The sequence below is a fragment of the Gobius niger genome (assembly GCF_951799975.1).
Source record: "Gobius niger genome assembly, chromosome: 12".
In the NCBI taxonomy this organism is placed as follows: Eukaryota; Metazoa; Chordata; class Actinopteri; order Gobiiformes; family Gobiidae; genus Gobius; species Gobius niger.
The window spans coordinates 25,805,152-25,828,911 of record NC_136863.1 but is presented as its reverse complement, the minus strand read 5'-3'; the positions used below and the strand labels follow the sequence as shown (position 1 = coordinate 25,828,911).

General features: G+C 42.7%; 1 protein-coding gene across 1 annotated transcript in view; it reads right to left on the bottom strand.

Moving 5' to 3' along the window:
• The window catches only part of wwox (WW domain containing oxidoreductase), a 294,998-nt gene that overhangs the window by 196,071 nt on the left and 75,167 nt on the right, over positions 1-23,760 (bottom strand). The window contains exons 6-7 of the mRNA XM_079567827.1: positions 17,543-17,631; positions 4,258-4,443 (exon numbers count right to left, since the gene is read on the bottom strand). Of these exons, the coding sequence (XP_079423953.1) occupies positions 4,258-4,443; positions 17,543-17,631 (275 nt within the window). The remainder of the gene's footprint in view (positions 1-4,257; positions 4,444-17,542; positions 17,632-23,760) is intronic.

Here is a 23,760-nt window from a genome sequence, read left to right as displayed (position 1 = left end):
TGTTGTGCTAAATGATCAGTGGATGTTAAAGTCACCATAGATCAATATTTTATTTGGGCATGAATTCAAAAACTCAGAAACTCATTTCATAAGTAATTTCTCAACTTAGTCAGGTTTACTATGTCTCGATTTCATTGTTTGTGGAGAGTATCAAAAACCAAACAGTTGTGGACACTTTGTTAAATGGGCAGCCAGAAAAACAATCTTTCCATTTGCCCCTCCCATTTGGCAAAAATGTGCAATTTTACAATTATTCCATTAGAGTAAATAGGGAGTTCTCGTCATCGCTATAGCAACACCAACACAAATATGACATGGGTGTTTGATGATGGTGATTGGAACAACAAAAACTAAGTTTTTTACTCCCCAAATAAATGCTGTTTTTTGTTTTATTTGACATATCAGGGCAAATGGAAGCATTGTTTTCAAGAAGAGAAAAAGAATAACTTCTTTTTGCTATTATACAATTGTACAACGAAACTGTGTAGATCAGACGTTGGGTTAGTCCTGAGCCGCTGAGCCGCTGCGACTCTGCGCGTTGTCACTGTGGGCCAACCTGACCAGCATGTTTATAGTGGTAGGGGAAACCCGAGTACCTGGAAGAAACCTACGCAGACACAGGGAGGACATGCAAACTTTACACAGAAAGGCCCCGGCCGGGAATTGAACCTGGGACCTTCTAGCTCTAGAGCGCTAACCACTCAGCCACTGTGCCACTCCATCCTGTTTGTTTATTTAATAAAGTTTTCGGTGAAATTACAGAGTAACTTATATACAGTGCCTCTCGAAAGTATTCATACACCTTGAACTTTTGCACATTTTGTCAAGATTTTATTTTGATTTTTTTACTGAACGTTCACACACAAGTAGCAGACAACTGTGAAGTGAAAGTGAAATGATACATGATTCTGTTATTTTTCAAAAAATAGAAAACCGAAAAGAGGGGCTTGCGTAAGTATTCATACAGCATGAATGAATACTTTGTGGAACCCCCTTTTACTGCAATAACAGCAGCAAGTCTTGGGGTCTGACTCTACAAGATTTGCACATGTAGAGACTGACATTTTAGCCCATTCATCTTTACAAAACAACTCAAGCGCTGTCACATTAGAAGGAGAGCGTTTGTGAACAGCAGTTTTCAGATTATTCCACAGATTTTCAATAGGATTTAGGTCAGGACTTTGACTGGGCCATTCTAACACATTAATATGTTTTTATTGAACCATTCCATTGAAGATTTAGCTTTGTGTTTAGGGTCAATTGTTCTGCTGGAAGGTGAATCTCCGCCCCAGCCTCAGTTCTCTTGCTGACTCCAGCAGGTTTTCCTCCAAAATTTCCCCATATTTGGCTCCATCCATCTTCACAACTATTCTTACAATCTCCCCAGTCCCCGCTGAGGAAAAGCAGCCCCACAGCATGATGCTCCCCCCCGTATATTTGACACTGGGGATGGTGCACTTAGGACGATGAGCAGTGTCAGATTTGCTCCATACATAACGTTTTGCATTTGGGCCAAAAAGTTAAATTTTTGTCTCATCTGACCAAAGCTCCTTCTTCCACATGGAGCTGTGTCCTCCATATGACTTCTAGCAAACTTTAAACGGGATTTCTTATGGCCTACTTTCAAAAATGGCTTTCTTCTTCCACTCGTCCATGAAGGCCAGATTTGTGTAGAGTACGACTTATAGTTGTCCCATGTACAGATTCCCCCAGCTCAGCGGCAGGACTTCACAGCTCCTCCAGAGTTATCTTGGGGCACTTGGTTGTATTTTTGACCAGTGCGCTCCTTGTTTGATCTAATATTTTAGATGGGCGACTGTGTCTTGGTAAGTTGGCAGTGGTGCTATACTCTTTCCATTTCTGAATGATGGATTGAACAGTGCTCCGGGAGATGTTTAAATCTTGGGAAATCTTTGTGTAACTTAACGCTTAAACTTCTCCACAGCTTTATCCCTGACCTCTCTGGTGCTCCTTGGCCTTCATGATGCTGTTTAGTGACCAATACACTCCGACCACAGCTCTGAGGGCCTAAAATAACAGCTGAAATTATACTGAGAGTAGATTACACACAGGTGGCCTCTATTTAATGGTTAAGCCCAGGTGTGAACATTCTGGAGTCATTATGAATGTTATAAAGGCAATTTAATGCACTTAGAGAATGCTGTATGAATACTTATGCACGCCCCACTTTTCACTTTTCTATTTTTTGAAAAATAACGGAATCATGTATCATTTTGATTTCACTTCACAGTTGTCTGCTACTTGTGTGTGAACGTTCAGTTAAAAAATCTAAATAAAATCTTTATGTTTAGGCTTGTAAACATGACAAAATGTGCAAAAGTTCAAGGTGTATGAATACTTTCGAGAGGCACTGTATTAGGTGGTCTGTAGATTACTGCGTACAAGATAGACAGTGCAGGGCGAGTACAAACGCTTGTAACTTGGAGATAGATTACGCTCAAGTGGATGGTACTGCACATATTGTGATAAGACTTTCCAAAAGTAGTTTCTTCATGTCAGGTAGATGCAAACAGATGAAAGTCCTTGTACTGTAGACAAAAGAAATCCTTGTAAACCCCAACAGTTTACAAATGCTTTCACAATATTGTTAAATACCTACAGTATGTTATTACGTATAAACGCACCAAATTATCCAACAGGTCTTGACGTTTGGTTTGCCGCCCAATTAGGTGTGTGCATGAAAAAGGAATATACAGTACAGTAGAACTCTAGTCAGTTGTAGAAGTCATTTAAAATAATAATCACGACAGAATCAAGGAAGCTGCTTTTCCTAGAATGTAAGCCAGGCCTTTGAGAAGGAGAGAGTGGGGAAACCGTAGAAAGAGGAGGAGAGGGCTGAGTCAGGGGGTCACACAGAAGGAGCACGTACTTGATCAAAGTAAATTTTAGCTGATAAGTCCATCCATCATGTTGATGATACGTTTAATTTACAGTGACAGCGTGTGGAGGGAAATGAGTTTTCAGTGAGTGAGGCTGTCATGTTTGACAATACACATTAAGTCTGATCAATCCGTTTGGAGGCGGAACCAGCCGCTCGTACTGCATGACTGAGCCCCCAGAGTTGTACCACTGCGCTACTTTGGAATATTACACATTTAAGGCAAGACACAGAGTCATTCTGTTGAAACGGTTATTAAAAGCGTTGGAGGTTACTGTTCAAAATGTGACTTGTATACCACAAAGGTTTAGCTGGCATATGTACATGAGAACATGTAATACAAAAGGAATAATTATATTTTGGTTGGGTAATTATAGTGGGATCATGGTACTATGCTATCTGGTACTGCTCCATAGAGATTGGAATTCACACTGATGTTCTATATTCAGGTCATACAATCACTACGGGGGCTGTGGGTCTGAGGTTTTTTAACCAAAACATCCATATTTGATTTTGTTTGCCATGCTCTACAAAAGTAATCTACAACTGTCTCCTCTCGTGCTGTCGTAAATGCACATTGCTGTCATTGCTTTACTCTGTTAAGGTCCTGAGTCTCCATGTAGCCTCCGAGAGGTCTCCGAGACGTCTATGCAGTCTCAAGCAGCTGTGGCAATCTTTGTGAATACCATTTGTTGTACTCATCCTGTGAGACAAAGAGATTCCATACGCCTCTTTGAGATCTCCTTGCTATCCAGCAGGTCTCGGAGACACGCAGGGGCGTCACAGAAACGTCTCACAGGTTGAGGACAACAAATAATATTTGCGACACAACTGGTTGACTGCAGTCTCCGCTAAAATCGAACCTGTTCGTTTTCACGGAGACTACCTGATGATTCGCCTTATCTCCAGGGGACGTCTCAGAGACATCTTCATGACCAGCGGTAACTCGAGTCTCCATCTAGTCTCCAACTAGTCTGCAGGCCGGCGAGATAGGCCCTTTAGTTCCACCTTAAAATCCAATCTCTATGGAGCAGTACCAGTCTTCATATCACAAGGACTAAGTCAGGCAGCCAAACAGGGTTAGTGTTATACTACGTTTTAAGTAACTGAATAAACTGAAGTGAACACCCTTAAAATAATACTTTAAGGTGCTCAGGGACTTCCGGGTTGACTAAAAAAGATGGCAACAGACCTCTCCACACAAAGTTTCAAACTGATCCTGTCTCAACCAGAAAACAAGACTCATGGATATGATGTGAGTGAGGAAATATGATTCAAATTAAAACAAACTGTGGGCTCAGACGATTCGATGCTTTGGCGCATGCCGACCCCAACCTGCAGTTAACCATGCCACTGACCTGTGCGACTCAGAAGACACCACCACCACGCGGGCCGGAGCCGAGCGCCGCAGCACGTCCTCCAGGCACTGCACCAGGAGGAAGTGGCCCAGGTGACAGATCTGAAAGGTGCTCTCCAAGCCGTCCTCCGTCAGACTCCAGGGCTGGGTGCACACGGCCGCGTTACACACCAGGATGTGCAGGGGCCTGAGGAGACGCAAAAGAGATTCAGACTCCAAGGATACGGCTACAAAACAGTTCATACAAATGTTTATGCTATATGTATGTCTGTGATGTATTAGTGAAAAACAAAACACTCCCTCGAGAGCATTAAGCATGTGGCAGTATAATGGCGGAGTGGTTTTCTGTGAGGCCTCTCAGCGTAGAGTTTGCTTGTTCTCCCTGTGTCTACCCAGCCCTACCTACGGGTCAATAAAGTAGTAAAAATAAAAAAGACACGGCAAATGACAATGAATTGTATGAAAGAGATCACCATCATCATCATCATCAAAATGTTCAACTCTTTTCCAGCTCTTACATGATCTTGTTGAGAATGCTTTATTACTTATGCACAAGGCTTTGCGAGTCATTCAAATGCAGCCATCTCTTCAACGCTCCCCTTTGTCAAAGCTGAGGGGAATAAACCAGGAACAATTGGGAATGGCGTCTCCTTTTGTTAGTGTTGATATGATAGAGGTTTGGAGAGCATCTCCCCACGGCTCCGCTCTGCTGTAGCTACAGAACACAGCTGGCAGCCTTCCAACAGCAGCAACAGTCCGGAAAGCACTCTCCTCCATCTCCTCGCCCAGGAGCCGAGGGGTAATGGCTGCTGACACACTCCTCCTGTGACCCCAACCATAGAGGGTATGAACGCACCTCACTCAGGGGCGAGAATAGACTTCTTGTTCTTCGAGTGGATTACGCTAAATATAAATGTCTGTGAAGGCAACTAATGATCTGACTAATGAGAGGCGGAACAGACCAACCCAACTGTGGGCAGATCGTCTTCAGCATTTTCAGAACAAACAGAAAATGCATCTAAAACCTGAGTTATCAAGCGTGTAGAGATGTAGAAAGCCTTGGGTTGGCGATCCCTGCACTAACTGATAAAAGCATCACTATGTCAATAAATACATCAACATTTTATTTCATGTATTTGACAGGGACCATGTACAGGAGCATTCATCAGAGTATGAAAAGATGCTTTGTACCAGATTTTAGCTCATTTCCATCCTTGAGACAATTACAAAACACTGTACAAAAAGTAAACAATACTGTTCATAATATTTACAGGCAGTGCTATTATACCTTTTATTTAAAACATAAAGCACATTTCATCAACGGGAAAACATGTTCTTCAATAGTCTATGCCCATCTCCTGCCCTTCTCAGGTGCAAAGTTTTTTTTTTTGCTTTATTTCTTTAAAGGGGCTATATGGAGTTTAAAAATGTTAAAATTACGCATTTTCCTCCCACTACATGTTCCAACAATCTCCTAATGTGTAGAATGAGCTCAGACCTGTTCACGACAACTGCCTCTAAAATCCTGCACTGTCAATCAAAAAGTTGTTACTTCGGGTCAGAAGTGCCGTCATGCACGAGCTTAATATAGAAACTGCAGTTACACGTATGACCTGAGGTGGCAGTAGTGAGTATAAAATGGCCAACTTGCATCTAGTCTCTTTAATGCGGACATGCCTGAGGTCCCAGAAAGTGTTGTTTCGTTTAAAGTCTGTGCATAGTTTTAGAGCAGTTGGAAGTTTGTTCCATTTTCAGATTGTTTTAAAGGAAAATGCGGATTGTCCTAATGCTGGTTTTGGTTTTGATTTGTTTGTCATTGACAGTTCACCTCTTCTGACCATCTGATCAGAGGTTCATTGGACAAACCTTTTCAGTGGTGGAGGTGCCACATTATTAATAATAATAAGAAATGAATAATAGTAACTTGAATAGTAAGTGTAAGACAGGGAAGTACAATCTCAGGTATGCTTTTTAAAAGTTTAAACCTCTTGGGCCAATGAAAAACAAAGCAAAGGCATTTCTGCTCTCTACAGTTCATGTAAAACACCTTGTGTAAAACTGTCTAAATGAAAAGCACTGGAATGATCAGAGCAATCCACCAATCTTCCTTCTAATTTTGAAAGTGCCTTTTGCTTTGACATCAATCAGTAAAGAACCCAGGACGCAGAGGAAACAGCCTGTGCAGCCGCTTTAACCACTATTGCCTGCACAAATGTCTGGACGTCTCTGGAATGTGACCACTCTGGTGTGAGCTCAGTGCTCGGTGCGCTCGTGTGCTTCTCCAAGGCAGATTGGTCAGAGATCCTTGTATAGGTGACAGCGCCGCTCCAGCGAACTCGAAAGCGCAGTAACACAGGCGAACAATCCAAACACACCCCACCAATTTTTAATTCCTTCCATTAGAATTAATTATGAGGCCGAAGGCAATTTGTGTACCCTGTGTTTAAGGCTGCCTACCAGATTAATTAAAAACTGGATGCTGGAAAATTAATGTGCGAATTGTTATGCCTCGCTATAATGAGCCATCCCATGCTATTACATAGGAGGGTAGTGTACGATCACCTTCAGGCCTACGAACACACAAGGTTCATTAAAGAGCACAAACCAAGTCACAAGTCAACTTAAAGAACGCCCAGCTCAGCACATTTTCAACCGCACCAAAACACAACAAGGCGGGGCGTCGCTGCATCGCATTTGAATAATACCAGAATAATATTATCCGGCACAGCTAAAGGAAAGAGTTCTGCCCTCAAACTGTTATTCAGAGGTGAAGTTGGAAAGTTCTTTTTAACATGCGGCTATGGGCCAGGGTCAGTGTTCCTTTGTTTAAAATCCTTCACTTTGATGTTTTTTTTAAACGATCAAAGATACTTAAAGAAAGAAGTTCATATTCTCGATCTCTGACTTAAGGTAAGGTGATCTGCGTCTGGCTCTTCAGTCCTCCCTAGTACATGTGTGAATTCTAATCTTGTGACCTGGAGAAACATCTTTGTTTCCACCCTTTACGAGCTTTTGGTAGAACACACTTGCAATCATCTCTTAAATTATATCTCTTTTGTTGAAGCATTTTTGCACTTTCTTGGAGACTTCTCTGTTTAGCTTTCAACAGAATTTGAATTGTTTTATGATAAACTATATCATGAACTTTCATCAGGTTTGATTTATGGTACAGTGAATTATAGACAAGGCTATAAATCGCCTCCATGTTCATTTGTAGTCATTTACAACCCCGATTTCAAAGCTATTTATTTCTAAAATGCTAAAACTAAATATTTTCCTCCCCCTACATGTTCCATCCATGTCCTAATGTGTAGAATGAGCTCAGACCTTTTCACACAACTGCCTCTAAAATCCTGCACTGTCACTCAAAAAGTTGTTATTTCGGGTCTGAAGTGCTGTCATGCACTTAAGCTTAAGCTTAAAGAGGGGGTATTATGCATTTTCAATCATATAGCACCAGTCTATATCACACTACAATGATGACCAAACCTTCTGTTGGTCTGTAAATGCAGTAAACTAGAATAACTGCCTTGTATAAAATTGCTCTCTCAAAATGGCTGTAGCGAATGGCTTGAAATAGGCCTCTGTCTCTTTAAGAACCTCTGACCCTTTCCGACACGCCCCCTCCACACGATGTCTGTGGCATCAGTAGGGAGGGGGCTCTGCTGAGGAGCAGTGGTTGGTTACTAGGCTGGTGACGAAAGTTCGGCGGCGTCTCCAGGAGGTGGGGGCGTTCCTAGGAGGACTCAGGCAAACCTATCCCTAAAATGGCTGCCATCAGAGTTTTTACAGATTACTCAAAAATACGTGAATGTGCCAAGGCAACACTTCAGGCATGTTTTTAATGAGGGAATGACATAATAACATGATGTAAAGCTTGAAAAAGTCAATTTTGCATAATACCCCCCTTTAATATAGAAGCTGCAATTACACATAAGACCTGAGGTGGCAGTAGTGAGTATAAAAATGACTAACTTGCATCTAGTCTCTTTAAGTTTGACCTTGTCTCTTTTTTCTACAACCAAATACCAGAAATCTTGTTTTTGAAATACAATACAAAAGTTGACATACTCAGGCAGAATTGGATTGATTTTTTTGAAAATGTTTCCAAGACTGATGATACTGTGTGTTGCCCCCTTTAACATCAATGACAGCTTGGAGTCTTTTCTTTATTTTTTCTGATGGTAAAGCGGCCCATTCTTCTTGGCAAAAAGCAAAGTTCATGGGCTGTTTTGCATGAACTGCACATTTGAGCTCTCCCCACCAGTGGCCAGTGGCATCAGAGAACCACCTCCATATTTCACAGTAGGTCTGGTGCACTTTTTTGTTGTCAATAAGGTGATGAAAAAGTCAGTCTCCTGACCTTAATATCATTGAACCACTGTGGGGAGAGCTCAAATGTGCAGTCCATGTAAGACAGACCATGAATTTACTGGAGGCTTTTTGCCAAGATGAATGGGCCGAGAACGGAACCTCATCCACAACGACCACAAAAGATTCCAAGCTGTCATTGATGTTAAAGAAATACATAGTATTAGGAACTGGGCAATGTAAACTTCTGATCAGGGTCACTTTGGTACTTTCTTCTTTCATTATGATTTTATAAATAGCAAACTCAGTTCTTTGACCATAAATGGCTTCACACAACCACTAACTACACAGAGAAGAAACAGAGACATGTTATTTGAAAACGTGTAAGTATACCTGGATGTGCTTCCCTTTTTTGTAATTTGGCTGAGATTGCTTTGTGTAAAATGGTGCCCATAACTGGAGAAAGGCCAGGATGCACTGCTTTATGAGGATTATGAGACTGCGGGATATGTGGGGTGGTAGTGGCTCAGTGGTTAGAGCCTTTGGTCGGGCTTCCGACAGCAAAAAATCTACAAATAAGTAAAATGTTCTTAAATTAGGTCAGTTTAATTTGAGTAACAAACTTTAAGAAATCTGTGCATGGGGCAAGATATTTACACTTAAATCATGATGACACTAAGGTCTGGCTATAAGTATAAAAGTAGCATCCGTTTTATTTCAAGTAAATAAAGAGTTTGTTATTGTAATTTTGAGTGCAATAAGATCTTTTGTTGTTAACTTAATTGTAAAAATTGTGGCACTGCCTTCAGTGATCCTCTGAAACGGTGCAGCGCCTACTGGGTTTGTCCCTGTTTCAGAGCGTGGCGTCCTGCACTGGTCAGCTCCACCTCCTCCTTCCTCTTCCTCCTGCGCAGCTCCCTCCGCTCCAAAACAGTCTTTCACCATTTTCTGGGAAGAGCTTTGCAGTTAATCGGATTTATTCTCCAGTGAACGTCCATTCGCTCAAATGGTCTAAAATGTCTTTAGTTTGTTACTTTTCTAAAGCTGCTTTCTTCAGGACCTCTCTTATGGACTCTCTGCAGTAAAAAAAAACATCCACTGAACCTCCACAAAAACACTGCAAAGACGTGCAAAAGTATCCAATAAAACAATGTGGAACACAGAAACCACTAATGCAGTTCACAGAAAAAGGCAAAAAGCCGCACCAAGAGAAAGGGAGATTTGCTGCTTGTTCTTGTGTCCTTGGGCAAGACACTTAAACCCCCTGCTTATATGTGTTAATGTAGTAAATAAAGGCATTGTCGTAGACTGGAAGCAACATTCCCAGCAATCAGGCCCAGGGCAGGTGTGGCTACATCAAGACACAGACAGGAGGAAGGTTCGCTGCACATATTTGTGTCGTAAACAGATCACCAAGTGTAGAAGAAGTGCAAAAGAACCTCTTGGTCACAATGGCCCCAAACGCGTGTATAGCAGACACTATTCTAATGAGCAAAAAGAGCATTTCATTGAAGCAAATGTCCCTAATTTGGCCCGAACTTCCAATAAGCAACTTGTATGCGGCCATAGCTTCCCTCCACAGCCTGACCGCGGCGATGGTCCTCCAGTGAGCCCGCTCCTGATGTAAAAGGCCTGTTAATTCTACTGCCCACCAGTTAGTCCCTCTCTCATAAGCACTGCTTTAATGAATGTCTTTAATAGGCCTGTAGCCGCGCCGCTCACTCCCCCAATCCGCATTTAAAACCCGGCAGCACTGTGCAATCTCAACCAGCCCGTTAACTACCAAACGGGGACGCATTCGTTTATATATTTACTCTGAATAACCCCCGCGGGGGAGACCCCTTGACCTGCGGTGATAATACGGGCCGGTGTGGAGGAGACGGGGCGAGGGCCAGGCGTATAGGACCGGTCCTTATCGCCGAGGCTTTATTGGTGGGAGGGAGATGGGGGAAATCCGAGCAGTAAAGTGGGCAATGATGCAGTGTACTGTACAGTATGAAGGGGTGAAAGAAAGCACAGTAAAAACTAAAACACATTACAAACCAAAAAGGAAAGAAATCAAATAATGAACTGGATAAGCATGTCCAAGTCAGGGCATTTTACACCTGAAAGTAACTCCAACAAAATGGCATTTAATCACAGATTAGGGCTGCTCCATTATCAAAAAATAATCATCACGATTATGTTGGTAATAATTGAAATCACGATTATTTAAACAATTATTTGTTGACTTATTCATTGATATGATATATATATAATATATATATAATATATATATATAATAAATAATATATAATAACATATATTACGATTTGCAAAGTGCACAGTATATCCATACTTTTGGAGTCCAAAAGTATGGATCCATACATACATAGTTTTACACATAGTACATAGTTTTGGATTTGAAAATAAGGGAAATACCCAGCGTGGTCGTGGTGATGGGACCACGACCACGCTCCAGGGTGGGGTCAAATACTATAGTTTCCCGGCCAAAACGCGACTCTTGACAGCTATGAAGTATATCAAGTGTGTTCTCTTTGTAAAAAAATCTTCTGTGCCCTCACATCTGCCCCCTGGAGGCCTGCACTAACGCCTGCAAGTCGCAGGATGATGACATCATCACGGCCGTTGTCTCACGTCAGGCCAGGAGCTAACGCTTTTTTTCTAAACCTTCTGCCTTGCTAAAAGACCCATCTTCAAGATGCTACTTTCCATAATTCCATAGACTTGTGGATAATAGCACAGCCGTAAGTCAAGTATTAATCAAAATAATCCCATTTAAATCCAGGTCCTGATCCGGTGAGACCTGTGGGTTTCATTACATCGTGCAGCTTCCAAGTCAAGTCAAAGCAAAACACAGACATAGGTGCCAATCTCATGGGTGCTGTGCTGCTCGAGCACCCATCCAGATATTTGGGCACCCCAATGTGCCCTGATCACTGAATGATCCAATCACTCAGTGATAGTAGTTTATAAAAGGTGCAGCAATCACCACTAAACACAACTCCGTCACGAGTATCAGCCCAAACCACAAATGCTTGTGTGTTGCGTGTGTTCTGTTCCTAAACTTCTTTCTCCCTAATCACATGTCTACAATATCATTTATTTAAAATAATCTCTCCTTTAACCTGACCCTCTGATCAGACAAAGCTCTGGGTTCACCCTGCCGTCCCAGGTGTCCCCTCTGGAGATGCCCGGCCCCGTGTTGGGAACCACTGCTCAACGCGATTAGTCCACATTTACTAATCATCATTCATTTTTGATCCATAATGGAATATTAGCCGTAAAAAGCGAAGAGGAAACAAACGACGTGTTAATTATTGAGTGTAAATTGCATTAGACCCGATCCCATCCGTCACATCCCACTGAAACACACTCCGCCATATCAATATCCAGGTAATTTCATTTCAAAGGACAGGCAATTAAAGCACCAACTGGGGTCAATGGAACAAAAAGCGCCGCCGAGTGAAGCACTTAAAGGCAGGGGAGTGAAAAACGACACCCGGGGAAGCGGCTCAAACGGGGGGAAAGGAGTCTGGATTGCACTGCGCCCGTCAATGACACGCCGCCGCATAGCGTTATAGTCCCGTGTTTACAAACTGTGAATTGTCCTGGTGAACATATATGCATTTGGGCCTGGAGACATGCGTGCCGTAATAGGAGCGCCGGCGGAGGTAGACTTAGACAAGCTACCAAGTGCCATTCACAGCTCACAGCTCCCAGCCTCTGATGAGAATTAATGTACTCTGACGTCCCACGAGAACCCCCCTGCAGCCCCCCCGAAACAGCAGGCCTAATGAAGAAATACAACCGTGCCAAAACTGGGAGGCGGAAAAAAGAGAAGGAGGGAGGGAGGGACGACAGAGAGAAGGAAAGGAGCAGAAGTGTTACAAACACACCGTCTGGAGGGACAAGTGGAACCAGGACCAGGAGGACAGTGAGGGAAGAGCTCCGGAAGACTGTCCCAGAGAAGAGGATCTATATCAGGAACAGCTCAGCTTTCGTGTTACAAAAAATAAAAAATAAACACCTTAGGCCAGCAAACTTTGAACGCAAAGAAGGGTTCGGTAACACATTATAATAACTACACCATATTTTATAAATGATGAGTTAACACTTAATTAATCACGGACAATTCATTAGTTACACTTAAAGGAACAGGCCACCGTTTTTACGGTGAGATATGTTCTTACCTGAGCTTAGACGAGTTCATTTGTACCTGTCTGGTCTTCACGCGTGCCCTCAGTCACGTAAACACAGCACAGAGGCGTTAGCATTTAGCCTCTCCCCCTCTCCTCTATAGCTCCAAACCAGGTGAAGATAGAAGCTACCAAGCTCTTCTACGTTTTCCACATTTAAATATGGTTACGTGAAGTGTTACACGATCCAAGTATAGTTATACAAAATTAAACAATGTGGATTTTCTAAGCGGATAAAAAGGGGAACTATATTGTAAGGCGGAATAATACCAGGAGTACTTCGGCGTCCGCAGAGGAGAGGATAAATGCTAACGCTGAACTCGTCTAAGCTCAGGTAAGAACATTATGTCAGTGTGTAAAAACGGTGGCCTGTTCCTTTAACACAGTGAGGCCGCGCTGTTTTGGGATTTAGCTGTAGAGCGCCAACAATCCAGACTGTTTTTCATGATATTTGTAGCACCACAGCATATTCTATGTTATAGCTCTGGACACATGCTGTGGCTCATTTGAAAGACGAGAATCTAAGCTCTCCGGAAGTGAAAATCCTAGGCTGAACAGAGGCTAGTTTTATCAAAATCACAGATTTTTTTCTAGATTCAGAGAAAACGGGGGGTTTATGCAACACTCTCCTTTCTTTTAAAACTCAGAGAAACGTTAAAATCTCAACTTTCCATGCTTTGTCAAACGGGCTCCAGAGAGCGTGAGAGAAATGTCGGGTTTACAGCTGTTCACAACACCACGACCCCTCAGACTAAAAAAGAGAAAAGAAACACAATAATATATATAAAATGTCCAGATGTGACTCTTCACAAGTTTTTGATCGTCATTTATTTCACCTCTGTTCATCACAGAGTTACTAAAATCACACATAAGGGGTAATAGAGTGTCTAGTTTCGTAATAATAATTTAAAAAAGACGAACACAAGTTTTTCCGTTTTCGACACTCAATGTGTTAACAACTACAATGAATGAATCAAGTATGTGAAGAACTGTTCATTATGAGCTTGGCATAAACTGTAGTAGTTAAGAAGTTATTAAGTGTTAGTCACACTTAACTAACATTAGCATTCATTCATGATGAATGAATGCAAATGCATCATTTATTAAGGCTAAATAGTTTTCTTCACTCATTCTAAATTTCAAAATGTGCATTATTTTGTATTTATTTTTTAAATCTATACTGGACTTTTTTGTTTCTCCACAACAATAAATAAACACCTGGTCTCTCCTGACATAGGGATTTGGATTAGGGGTGACACACATCTTCAAGAGAACTGTTTTCAAGGTGCATTGAGCAACTTTCTATGCAAACTGAGTGGTCAGCATGGTGTATGAGTGGTCAGCATGGTGTATGAGTGGTCAGCATGGTGCTTTTCATCACGGTGGCCTCTTCAACGCTCCTGGACCAATAGTTTTGTAGGTTTTCTGGTGAGAAGGTCAGAAACTCTCAAAGCTGGAGTAAAGGTGCCATGTAAACCACTCATACAGCTGCTGGGTCACTCGAGCTCAAATACGCACAAATAGAAAAACATTTTCCTACATGAAAAGTTCCATAGTGCATTAGATTTCTACATTTTAATGTAGTATTACATAAAGGCCCTATACCCGAGGAAGCCACTAAATGATGTGTTAATTGTGGTCCAAACTCATTCCTAATGTATTAGCAGCATCTCAGTTCTTCTTATCGGCACATTTCCAAACCTGCAGGGGGACTTTTCAGGGTGACTGTCACAGAAATGTTAGAAAACTAGCTGCAAGTTCATGAAATTGATACAAATGTTTTATAATTGGATGCACAGTGTATTTCCCACAATGCCTGACTTTACAATATACTTAAGGAGACTAGATCAATGTTGTCCCTCCGTAGAAGAAACTCATTTGTTCTGTATTCCTGTCACATGGAGAAGGATTTCTCTTATTCTCATTCGTATGTAAAGCACAACTGAGGTGTGACTTGTCCTGAGCGAGGGAGCAGAACGCCTCCTGTGCGTGGGAGGAGACAGAGGAGACTGGACAGTTTAGGGGACACCATGAGCCTGGACGGCCATACCCCGCCCCAGGGCAGCTGTGGGCAACGACTGCCTTGGCCTTCCCGCGGGACCCCCCCCCCCCCCAGATACCCTGCAACCAGCACACACCCAGCCCAATGACACACGGCACGACCCCGAACAGGCGCGGCGTGACCGGTCAGGACACACTGCTGACCACCACAAAAGAGCCGAGGAGTGACCGCGTTCGCTCAGATCCGCCGCGTGTCCCGGGGCCGCTCCATATGCCGTCCGCCGCCCACACAGGGGACGTCCGCTCGCTCTCAGTAAATATGATGAATAAGGCACTTGGCCCCGGTCAAACCCCGGAAGGGACACATTTGTTTTGAGTCCAGAGTTATTCCTGTCGCTTTAGCTCAGAGAAATAGACAAACAAAATACGTTCTTGGCGTAACATTGGAATCCAGCCCTTACCCTTTGTCTCATGGATCAACAAGAGTAAAACATGTTCATCTTAAGTTCACTCGGCTGCTCATGCAAATGCCCAAGTCAAAGCTATTGCTGCCATTACTCGTTATTCGTGCGTCCCGTCTTTTCAGGTGATTTACCCTTCAAACTTTATCCTGCTCACGCTGCAACAAGTGGAATCCACAAACACACATGCCCCGAGGCTCAGAAAAGTCCTTATCGTAAAAAGACTTGGTTTAGCTTCCCTCCGTTTGACTGTTGTCACCAGTGAAGGCAAAGCCAACACATACGTCTCCTTCATTTAGCATTTCTGACACTTAATAGTTACATATTGTCGTCAAAGACATCAAGTCCAGTTGAGTTCAAAAGTTCCTTCCTCTGGCCGTATGTCAAACCTTATCTGTACAGAAGGATAAAGGTTACCCGCCCATTGTATCTGTTTCCCGTTCTTTAGGAAACATCTCCCGTTTGCCGTTGCTGCCAGTGACACAAAATGTTTCTTGTTAGAAGTTAATTTCAGTGGGGCAATGTCTCCAATATCCAAATCCTGGGACCTGCAGACTTCAGAAGTTAATGTGATGACACGGGTCTAGGATTTTATCTCTGCTGGGTCACACAACATCTCTGACACATTCATACCCCACTGAACACAGACTCTGAAGGCCAGGGAAGTTTCTAGTGCTAGGATACAATGGGAGCACCAAGTGTGACATTATTGAAAGAAATAAACTTATATACAATGTTTGTTGGGGTCATTTCTTCTAAAATTGTTATCTTCTATCATTATAGAGCAGTAGCTCTCCTTCTCCCTCTCCAGCCCTTTCAGTCAGCGCTTGATGAGAAACATTGTTTTAAAGGTCCTATATCATGCAAAATCGACTTTTTGGAGCTTTTAGCCATGTTGTTATGCTATTTCCTTATCAAAAACACCCCCAGAGTGGTTTGTGGCTTCATTCACGCAGCTCTCAGTAATACTCCTGAATCCTGCTCTCTGAGCAGCTGCTCCTCCCTCTCCTCGTGAACGACTGAGTGTTCAGTTGTGTCGTAACAACGGAACGGAAGTGCTCGACGTCTGTAATGTAATGTCTTAATTCTATGCTTACGGCCTGATTTTAATTTGTAAAATAGCGTTTTCATTATTTCTGTCATAAGAGAGAAACAAAGAGTAAAAAAAAAAAAAAAAAAAAAAAGAAAAAAAAAAAAAAAAAGGATGTGCCCGAGGTGCTTCCAGGTCAGCTGTGGCCAAAACAAACACATCGCGTCTGAACAGATCAGTCATGTTTGCGCTGCAGCTGTGAAGATGGAGCTCGTTACCTATTCTGGACACAGCTGTTATTTATTCTTAACTAACGATAATGTCACGGAGAAAAAGAAGCGCGTTTGGCTACGAGGACGAGGAGTTTATATTCAACCCTTTTCAGGAAGAGGCCACTCAGCTGTTTTTTTCTCCGGGATTCAGCGACTATCAGCCAAAATATTGTTTTTCTGTGACTGTCTCTGATGGATGTTTGGGGAACCTTCGCCAGAATCAAAGTGGATTAACTTTTATAACCAACGCGAATCCCATAATGTAAACAACGATGGAGCAGAGGGTGAGTCAGTCCAAACGCGGGTTAGCTTGTGTGTTAGCATATTAGCATGTGTGTTAGCCATTTATGAAGCTGTGTTGCAGATGTCAACTCCGTATAACTGCATCGTGAAGTGACTTCACTTATTGCTGTTTATTTATATTACGGTAAAGTTGTATGCGCGGAGAGAGGGGGCGGAGTTAACTGAATCGAAGCGTTCTGTCTTCCGGGTTTGAAAAATACCTCCAGAAAACACTTATATTTATCACAAAAATGAGTGCTCCATAATGGTAGAGGTACAATATATCATATAAATGCCTATACTTAACTTTGGAATGGCTAAAATAGCATGATATAGCTCCTTTAAACATTTTGAAGACATCTGCCAACATTTAAATATATTGAATCACATACTCTCCAGGGTGAACTCCACCAAGTCGCCCATAGTTGCATAAGTGATCCACTCATAAGTAGTTCTTTATTACATAAAAGTAGCTCAGGAGAAAACACAGTTGGCAATCTTATAATGTAGATCATTATGGGGATAAATATTGTCATTCATGTCTACGATGAAAACAACCATTTATTTATTCAACCAGCAAAATCTCCCTGAAATCCTCTTCTCCTGGTCCTACTGTAAACAAACTCCACACAGAAAAGCCTCACCCCCTCTGGGAATGGAACCCAGGACCCTGACAGTGCCAGGATCGAGGCTCAGATCATGAATGTGCTGTTCAGAATCAAGTACTCACAGTTTCTTGGCCTTGAACGCCTGAGCGAAGTCTCGGACGCTGCGCAGGGAGGACAGGTCACACATCATGGCCTCCACACGGGCTTTGTGCTGCGGAGACAAGTGCAGACGCTTAAGGACAGCTTCATATCGGACAACTCTGAAAACCCCAGGGGCACAAGTGAATAAAACTCTCCTGACTCGAGTCCGATATGTGAAAGTGACCCATTTCACCAGAACATAACGGCGTTGTTAGAGCTTTCAGTATGCAACCATACTGTGCATAAGGACCAATGAGCTCTGCCCAATGAATGGAATTCTCTGTTTGAAGATAAGATAGGCCTTGTTCCATCAGATCTCAAGAAACAGGAGGTGCAAAATAGACAGCAAATGTGCAATGAAGTAATAGTAACTACAGGTATCTTATATATAACGAATAAAATCTTTAAAGGGCATAAGTGTATTTACAGTATGTACATACAAATAATAAAAAGAAATTAAAAAAGAAATTAAAACAGAATAAAAAAATATAGAAATACCAAAAATATTCTAATACAACACTGACAAACAAACAATGAACTGATAAAAAGCATTTCAGCCCAGGCCATTTCATCACACTTTTTACAACAAGTGTAGAGATGTTAACAAAAGGGTAGTGGGAAGGAAACATATCCACTAATATTTTTATAAGATCAGAACTGAATGTGTTATACCTAATGTAAGATAGTCTATTTTCCTTACAAATTATTGCTTCATAAACCTAAAATTCAGAAATCATGATAAAAATGAACAAATAACAGTCATTATAATATTGTTGAAAGACATGCTTTCTGGACCCACTACAAAGGGTTCCGTGACCCACTTTTGGGTCCTGACCCACCCATTAAGAAACACTGATCTAAACAATGTAAAATACCGTCATATACTCCACATATCTGCATATATAAGTGTGATCCGTAATCCTGAGCTCTTTGTTCACGTTCATATAGAAGGTGATCAAAAGTGAGGATTCCTGAAGCCGACAGTGTGATGTGAGGAGCTCTTTGCTCCGTGTTTGTGCGTCTTCCACCATATGTTAGCAGACAGGGTGAGGACGGCACAGGAGCAGGGAAAGATAAATGACTTAAGAAGTGAATGCATAAGTGCATTTACACAGAGAGGAAGACAGGCGCAATATTCATCATAGTCTGTGTTACTGTGCAACGCTGCTTTGTGCTGCAGGGCAGAGGGCTTAACACACACTCACACTCTGAACAATCTACTGCTGCTGTGCTGCAGTGAGAGCAGCTCTCAGTCTGCGGAGCATCCAAGAAAACACAGTGAGTAACAAGGTCCTAAAGCGCAGAGTCCACAAGAGCCAGAGGCTTCTGAAGACAGGAGACAAACAAAGGACAGTAACAACTTAGCAACCACACTTTAAGCACAGAACTGCTCTGAATGGAGTCATTTATGTGCTTTCTGTTTCGTTTAGATGCAACAAAAATCCCCAAAGTACAGATGGGAGCGCAGCAGTAGAAGAAGAAAAGACCAAATTAAACAGGATGACTCAAAACTGAGTGAAGAGAAATTCTACTTCAGATTTTTTTGACGAAGGAACAACATTAAAACCAGGTTAAAGGGTCAAAAAGGTCACATACGCCTGGTCCTGTTGGTAACTCTGCATCTTTACTGACTCTACCTTCATGTTTCCTTTACGCTCAGTCGGAACCACAGAGGACACTGATAGGTGAACGCTCCGCTGGACCCACTCCTCCCACTAGATCACCTCCAGCTGGGCCCGGGGAACCCCCGTCCCTCTCTGTCCTCCTCATCCTCCCGCCGGCTAATCCCAAAGGAACTCTGTCGGCTCGCTCGCCCGCCCACCAAACCCTGCTCTCCCGGGACGGCGCTCCGTCACATGTCAGCTCACACGGCCCTGTTTGGAGCAGGGTTTGGGGCGAGTCGTTCTTCCAGCGTTTCAGTGGCTCTGAGTGAATTCAAACTCGCGTACACAAACCCAGTGCTCAAGGGTAAAGGCACGGCTCCATTATCTCAGCCGGAATGATCCTCTTGATGCCACTCCATACCATTACACGGATGCTATTACGAAACATTAAAGTGGCGGTTATGGCGGTGACATGATTACAGAGCACAGGCGTGTATGATGTGCACACGCGGTAATCACAGGTGAGAGGAGACAACTGTCCGACTGAACCGCCGGGACGCGCAGCCAACGGGATAGAGCGAGAACAAACAAAATGTACAAAGCGGATGGCAAATGGGTTAGGCTGCAGCACACATGCCATGAACTCGTACAGAGCAGCAGTTTTCAGACTTGTCACACCTTCACCAGGATCAAGATCAGTCCGGACTTGGTTACCATGGCTTCATCTTGTTTTTGTGCATTGGAATGTTGCTGATTGTTTTTTGCGGAGTTTTGTCTTTGTGTTTTAAAGCAGAGGTTTTCAACCAAATGAATTCAACGATTTACTTTGGAATAAAGCATGGGGTGTGGCTTCACAGCGGTCATCTGTGGAGAGCCGACAATTCTCTCTCGCACTGTCGAGCGCCTTTGACAAAGCGGAGCGAGTTCCCAGAGAAAGACATCCTGTTTGAGTCTTCAATTTGAAAACAGGGCTGTTTAAACGCTCGCGCCATAATTAGCGATATTGATCGATCAGCACAGTGTTTTCAAAACGTGTCAACAATGTTTTCCTCAAATGCGACTTGAAAAGGAGGCATTTAGGCATTGAGCCTAGAATTTGGCACTTGACAAGAATTAAGCCTTTCATGGATTATTAAATAAGAAGAAGGTAATTGTGGCCAACATAACCTGCATCATCCTATCAATGTTCCTGATAGTATAAACAGCTGTGAGACACATGATCACATAACACATGATATAGTGCAGATAAAACAAAACAATGTGCAGGGGAAGTATGTGTAGAAGTGCCCTGAGCTGAAAACAACTGGTCTAAAGAGCAAAACTAAATTTCTACAAGGCCTTGATGAAAAGTTATGTGGATGTGATCGGTTCTGGATCAAGACAAAAACAAACAAAGCCAGAGGAAACAGCAGAGACCCACACCAGCGCCTGTCCCGACAGTAAAGGCCTGTGGAGATCAAACTAACCAATGCTCTTCTCACTGACTGTGGAACAACAATGATCTGGTCAGGGCCCGTTGGAGCGGCTGCACTGACCGCTCCATCTCACAGCTGTCAGTCCTGCCTCAGGGAGAACACTGCAGAGGAAGCTGAACTCTCCACTTCCCTCCCTCTGCTGCCCCCTACTGTATATGTATTTAATATTGCTCTGTTAACCATGTCTGATTGCATCAATGGGTTGAGAGAAATGATCTGTCAGTTCCCTGAGTGTGCGGGTTTAAAGAATTGAACAAAGCGGGTTTCAAACAGACCATTGTTGGACTAAATTCAGTCTAAAGTGGGCGTGAACCGTGTACAAACCGGAAAAATAAAAACAAGATGGGAGGGCAAGAATGTGAGCGTGAGAACAAAAGAAAATGCAGGATGGCAGATGGGATCGGTTTCATGGAGTCCTCATTTCATGACGTTTACTGTCAGAAAAACACCAAACCTAAACGCGGTAAAAAAAAAAAAAAAAGGATAAATGAGATGATCTCTAGCTAAAATGATTCATGTCTCAAGTCGCAGCAGGTGATCATGAGCACCAACGGAAGAGCAGCTTGAGAACCAGTACTTTTGCTGTTAACTATACAAGAAAAAAACATCCCAGTCTGAAACAATCAAATAAGTCTGGGAACACATAATGAGGAACTGCAAGTTTAGGACAGGACCCAAAAAAACTAGGATGAAAGGAAACGTGCCTGGTATGTGTACAAGGAAAAGACAATTCCGTGTGAAAAGCATGACAGGAGCAGTCGGTACTTGCACTGAGTGATAAAGGTGAGATTTAATGTCATATCTTTACGAATCCTGAACCAGCCAAACAATTGAACTTCTTGACGCCAAGATCCAGCAAAGAGTTGTTGCACTGACACAGAACACTTGCATGCCCACACACGAGAGGCGTGCCGCTGGTTAAGACTCTGCTAAACCGTGGGAGCGGACCGAGACCAAGGTCAGAGCGGTTAGAGCGTGATCATTAGTGGACCTATGGAGGGCCAGCTCCACGGGGGACGCTGCTCCGCCGTACGACCGGCCCAGAAGATGAGCGCACGCGGCAGCTTGAGAAACACGGATCCTGCTCTCCAGAGACAGGCCGGTAGAGGGGGAGTAATGGGAGAGCGGAGGGAGGACCGAGGGCTGGAGGAGGGCATGGAGCTAATCCAACACCTGCCCCGCGCCCTCCCCCTGCCGATTCAAGTCTTGCGAAGAAAATAAAGTTTATTGCCTGGAAAGTGTGGGGGGGGGGGGTCGAAAGCATGTAAAAAGCATTAAAGCGATGGAGGTGAACAATTAGACAGATGGTCGGGTTTGGGGAAAGGAAAAGGGAAGAGGGCTCGGAGACGGAGAGGGGAGAGAAGAATCCGCAATCGTTCAAAGGTTTTTATGAGGAGCTGACAACTCCTGGTCCGCGCTCTCTTCAAGGGCGAAGGGAAAGTGAGAGGCGCTCAAGCTTCTCTGGTTAACTCTGCAGTAAGCGCTGAGTGTGCAACAACCACGGACCGCGCCAAGCTGAGGAGGGCTGAGAGAAACAGCAGCTCACTCTGCTCATGGATGATGACAATCAGTTTCTTTAACCTAATGGAATTGTCCTCCTACATCAAAACACTCTTTAACTGGACTCTGGCAGGGACAGACATCGGCAACTTCAAAGTTCTGTCCATAAAAAATGATTAGCAATAAGTTACCCTAATACTTTAGTGCTGCAGAGCTTTAAGGAGTTATTAGAAAAACAAACCGTTTCCTCCAAGGGATGTGACTGTTCAGATCTTTACAACATTACAAGTTTTTAGGAGTTCTGATTGACAATAAACTGTGCTGGAAGGAACAGGTCAAAAAAGTTTGCCAAAAGATTATCAAGTCCATTGGAATCATGAGTAAGAATAGAAACGTTTTTTAGGGTTCTTTTATAAAGACAATAGGTATAACAAAAAGTTTTGTTCAAATACCTTACATGCTTCGATAGACTGGGAATTTGATTTCCGTCCTCATCATAGGCGTCTCCCGACGTTCATGATGCGTCACTTATGGGACATCCCAGGGAAGAACATCCCATAAAAGACGCATCATGCACGTCAGGAGACTTTTTTGTCATACCTAGTGTCTTTCGAAAAGAACCTTAAGAAACATTTTGTAAACAAGGAGACATAATGAATGTAATAAAAGAAACGTTGTAAATCCTTTATGTCTCTTATCACTTCACTACAAGCTTATATATCCTTATTTAAATTACGTCAATATTGTACGGGGAAATACCTTCACTACTTAGCTGAACAAAATATAAATTCTACAGAAGAACTTTGTCCACATAAACTATTTCCCAACCTAATGCTCTAAGTTGCTCTAAGTCCTTTGTTTCTTTGAATTAAAACACTGTATGAAGATGACTGGCCTTCTTATATAAAACATAATTTTACACATAATTATCAGGTTGACCTGGATTCTACTAGGCCGGCTAAAAAACTGCACCTGTATTGTAGAATATCTCTCTCTACCAACTGATACGGAGTTAAAGTATGGAACGGACAGATCCGTCTTCTGGATTCATCCACAACATTATCCATGTACAAAAACAAACTCAAACATAAATGAATGTATTTGCACTGACTACAGTGTAAATACTATATGAGTATGGGTATTGTATCTTTGACTTGGTATTCTGACGTCGTTTTTTTGTGTATTCAAGCATTCGAATGGATTGTTTTTACGTTCTTTTTTTCACTTTAACGGCTACTCTATAGTGCTAATTTAAAAAATAAAGATATGACAACTGACAGTTTGCTGAATGTCTCTCCGCGTTCTTCACCCCTTCTAGCCTGTGCTGTATAATCCATTGAAGCAACTGGCCAAAAACAGTAGGGTTTCTTCTTCGCTGTATTCTCTGGTGCAGAGTTTCTGAGCACTGGCCAACAGATACAGTCATCAGAGACGCCCACTGATCCAACAGTGAAAACAAGGATATACTGCATGTCTTTGGAAAAGAGCTGCTCCACAACTGCTTCATAACATGCTAAAGTACACAGGCATTTTACACTGAAGAGATACTGACACAGGGACAAAGTAGTGTCGATATATATTCAGGAATAACAGAGAAAGCGGCTACCATTGACCGCTCTG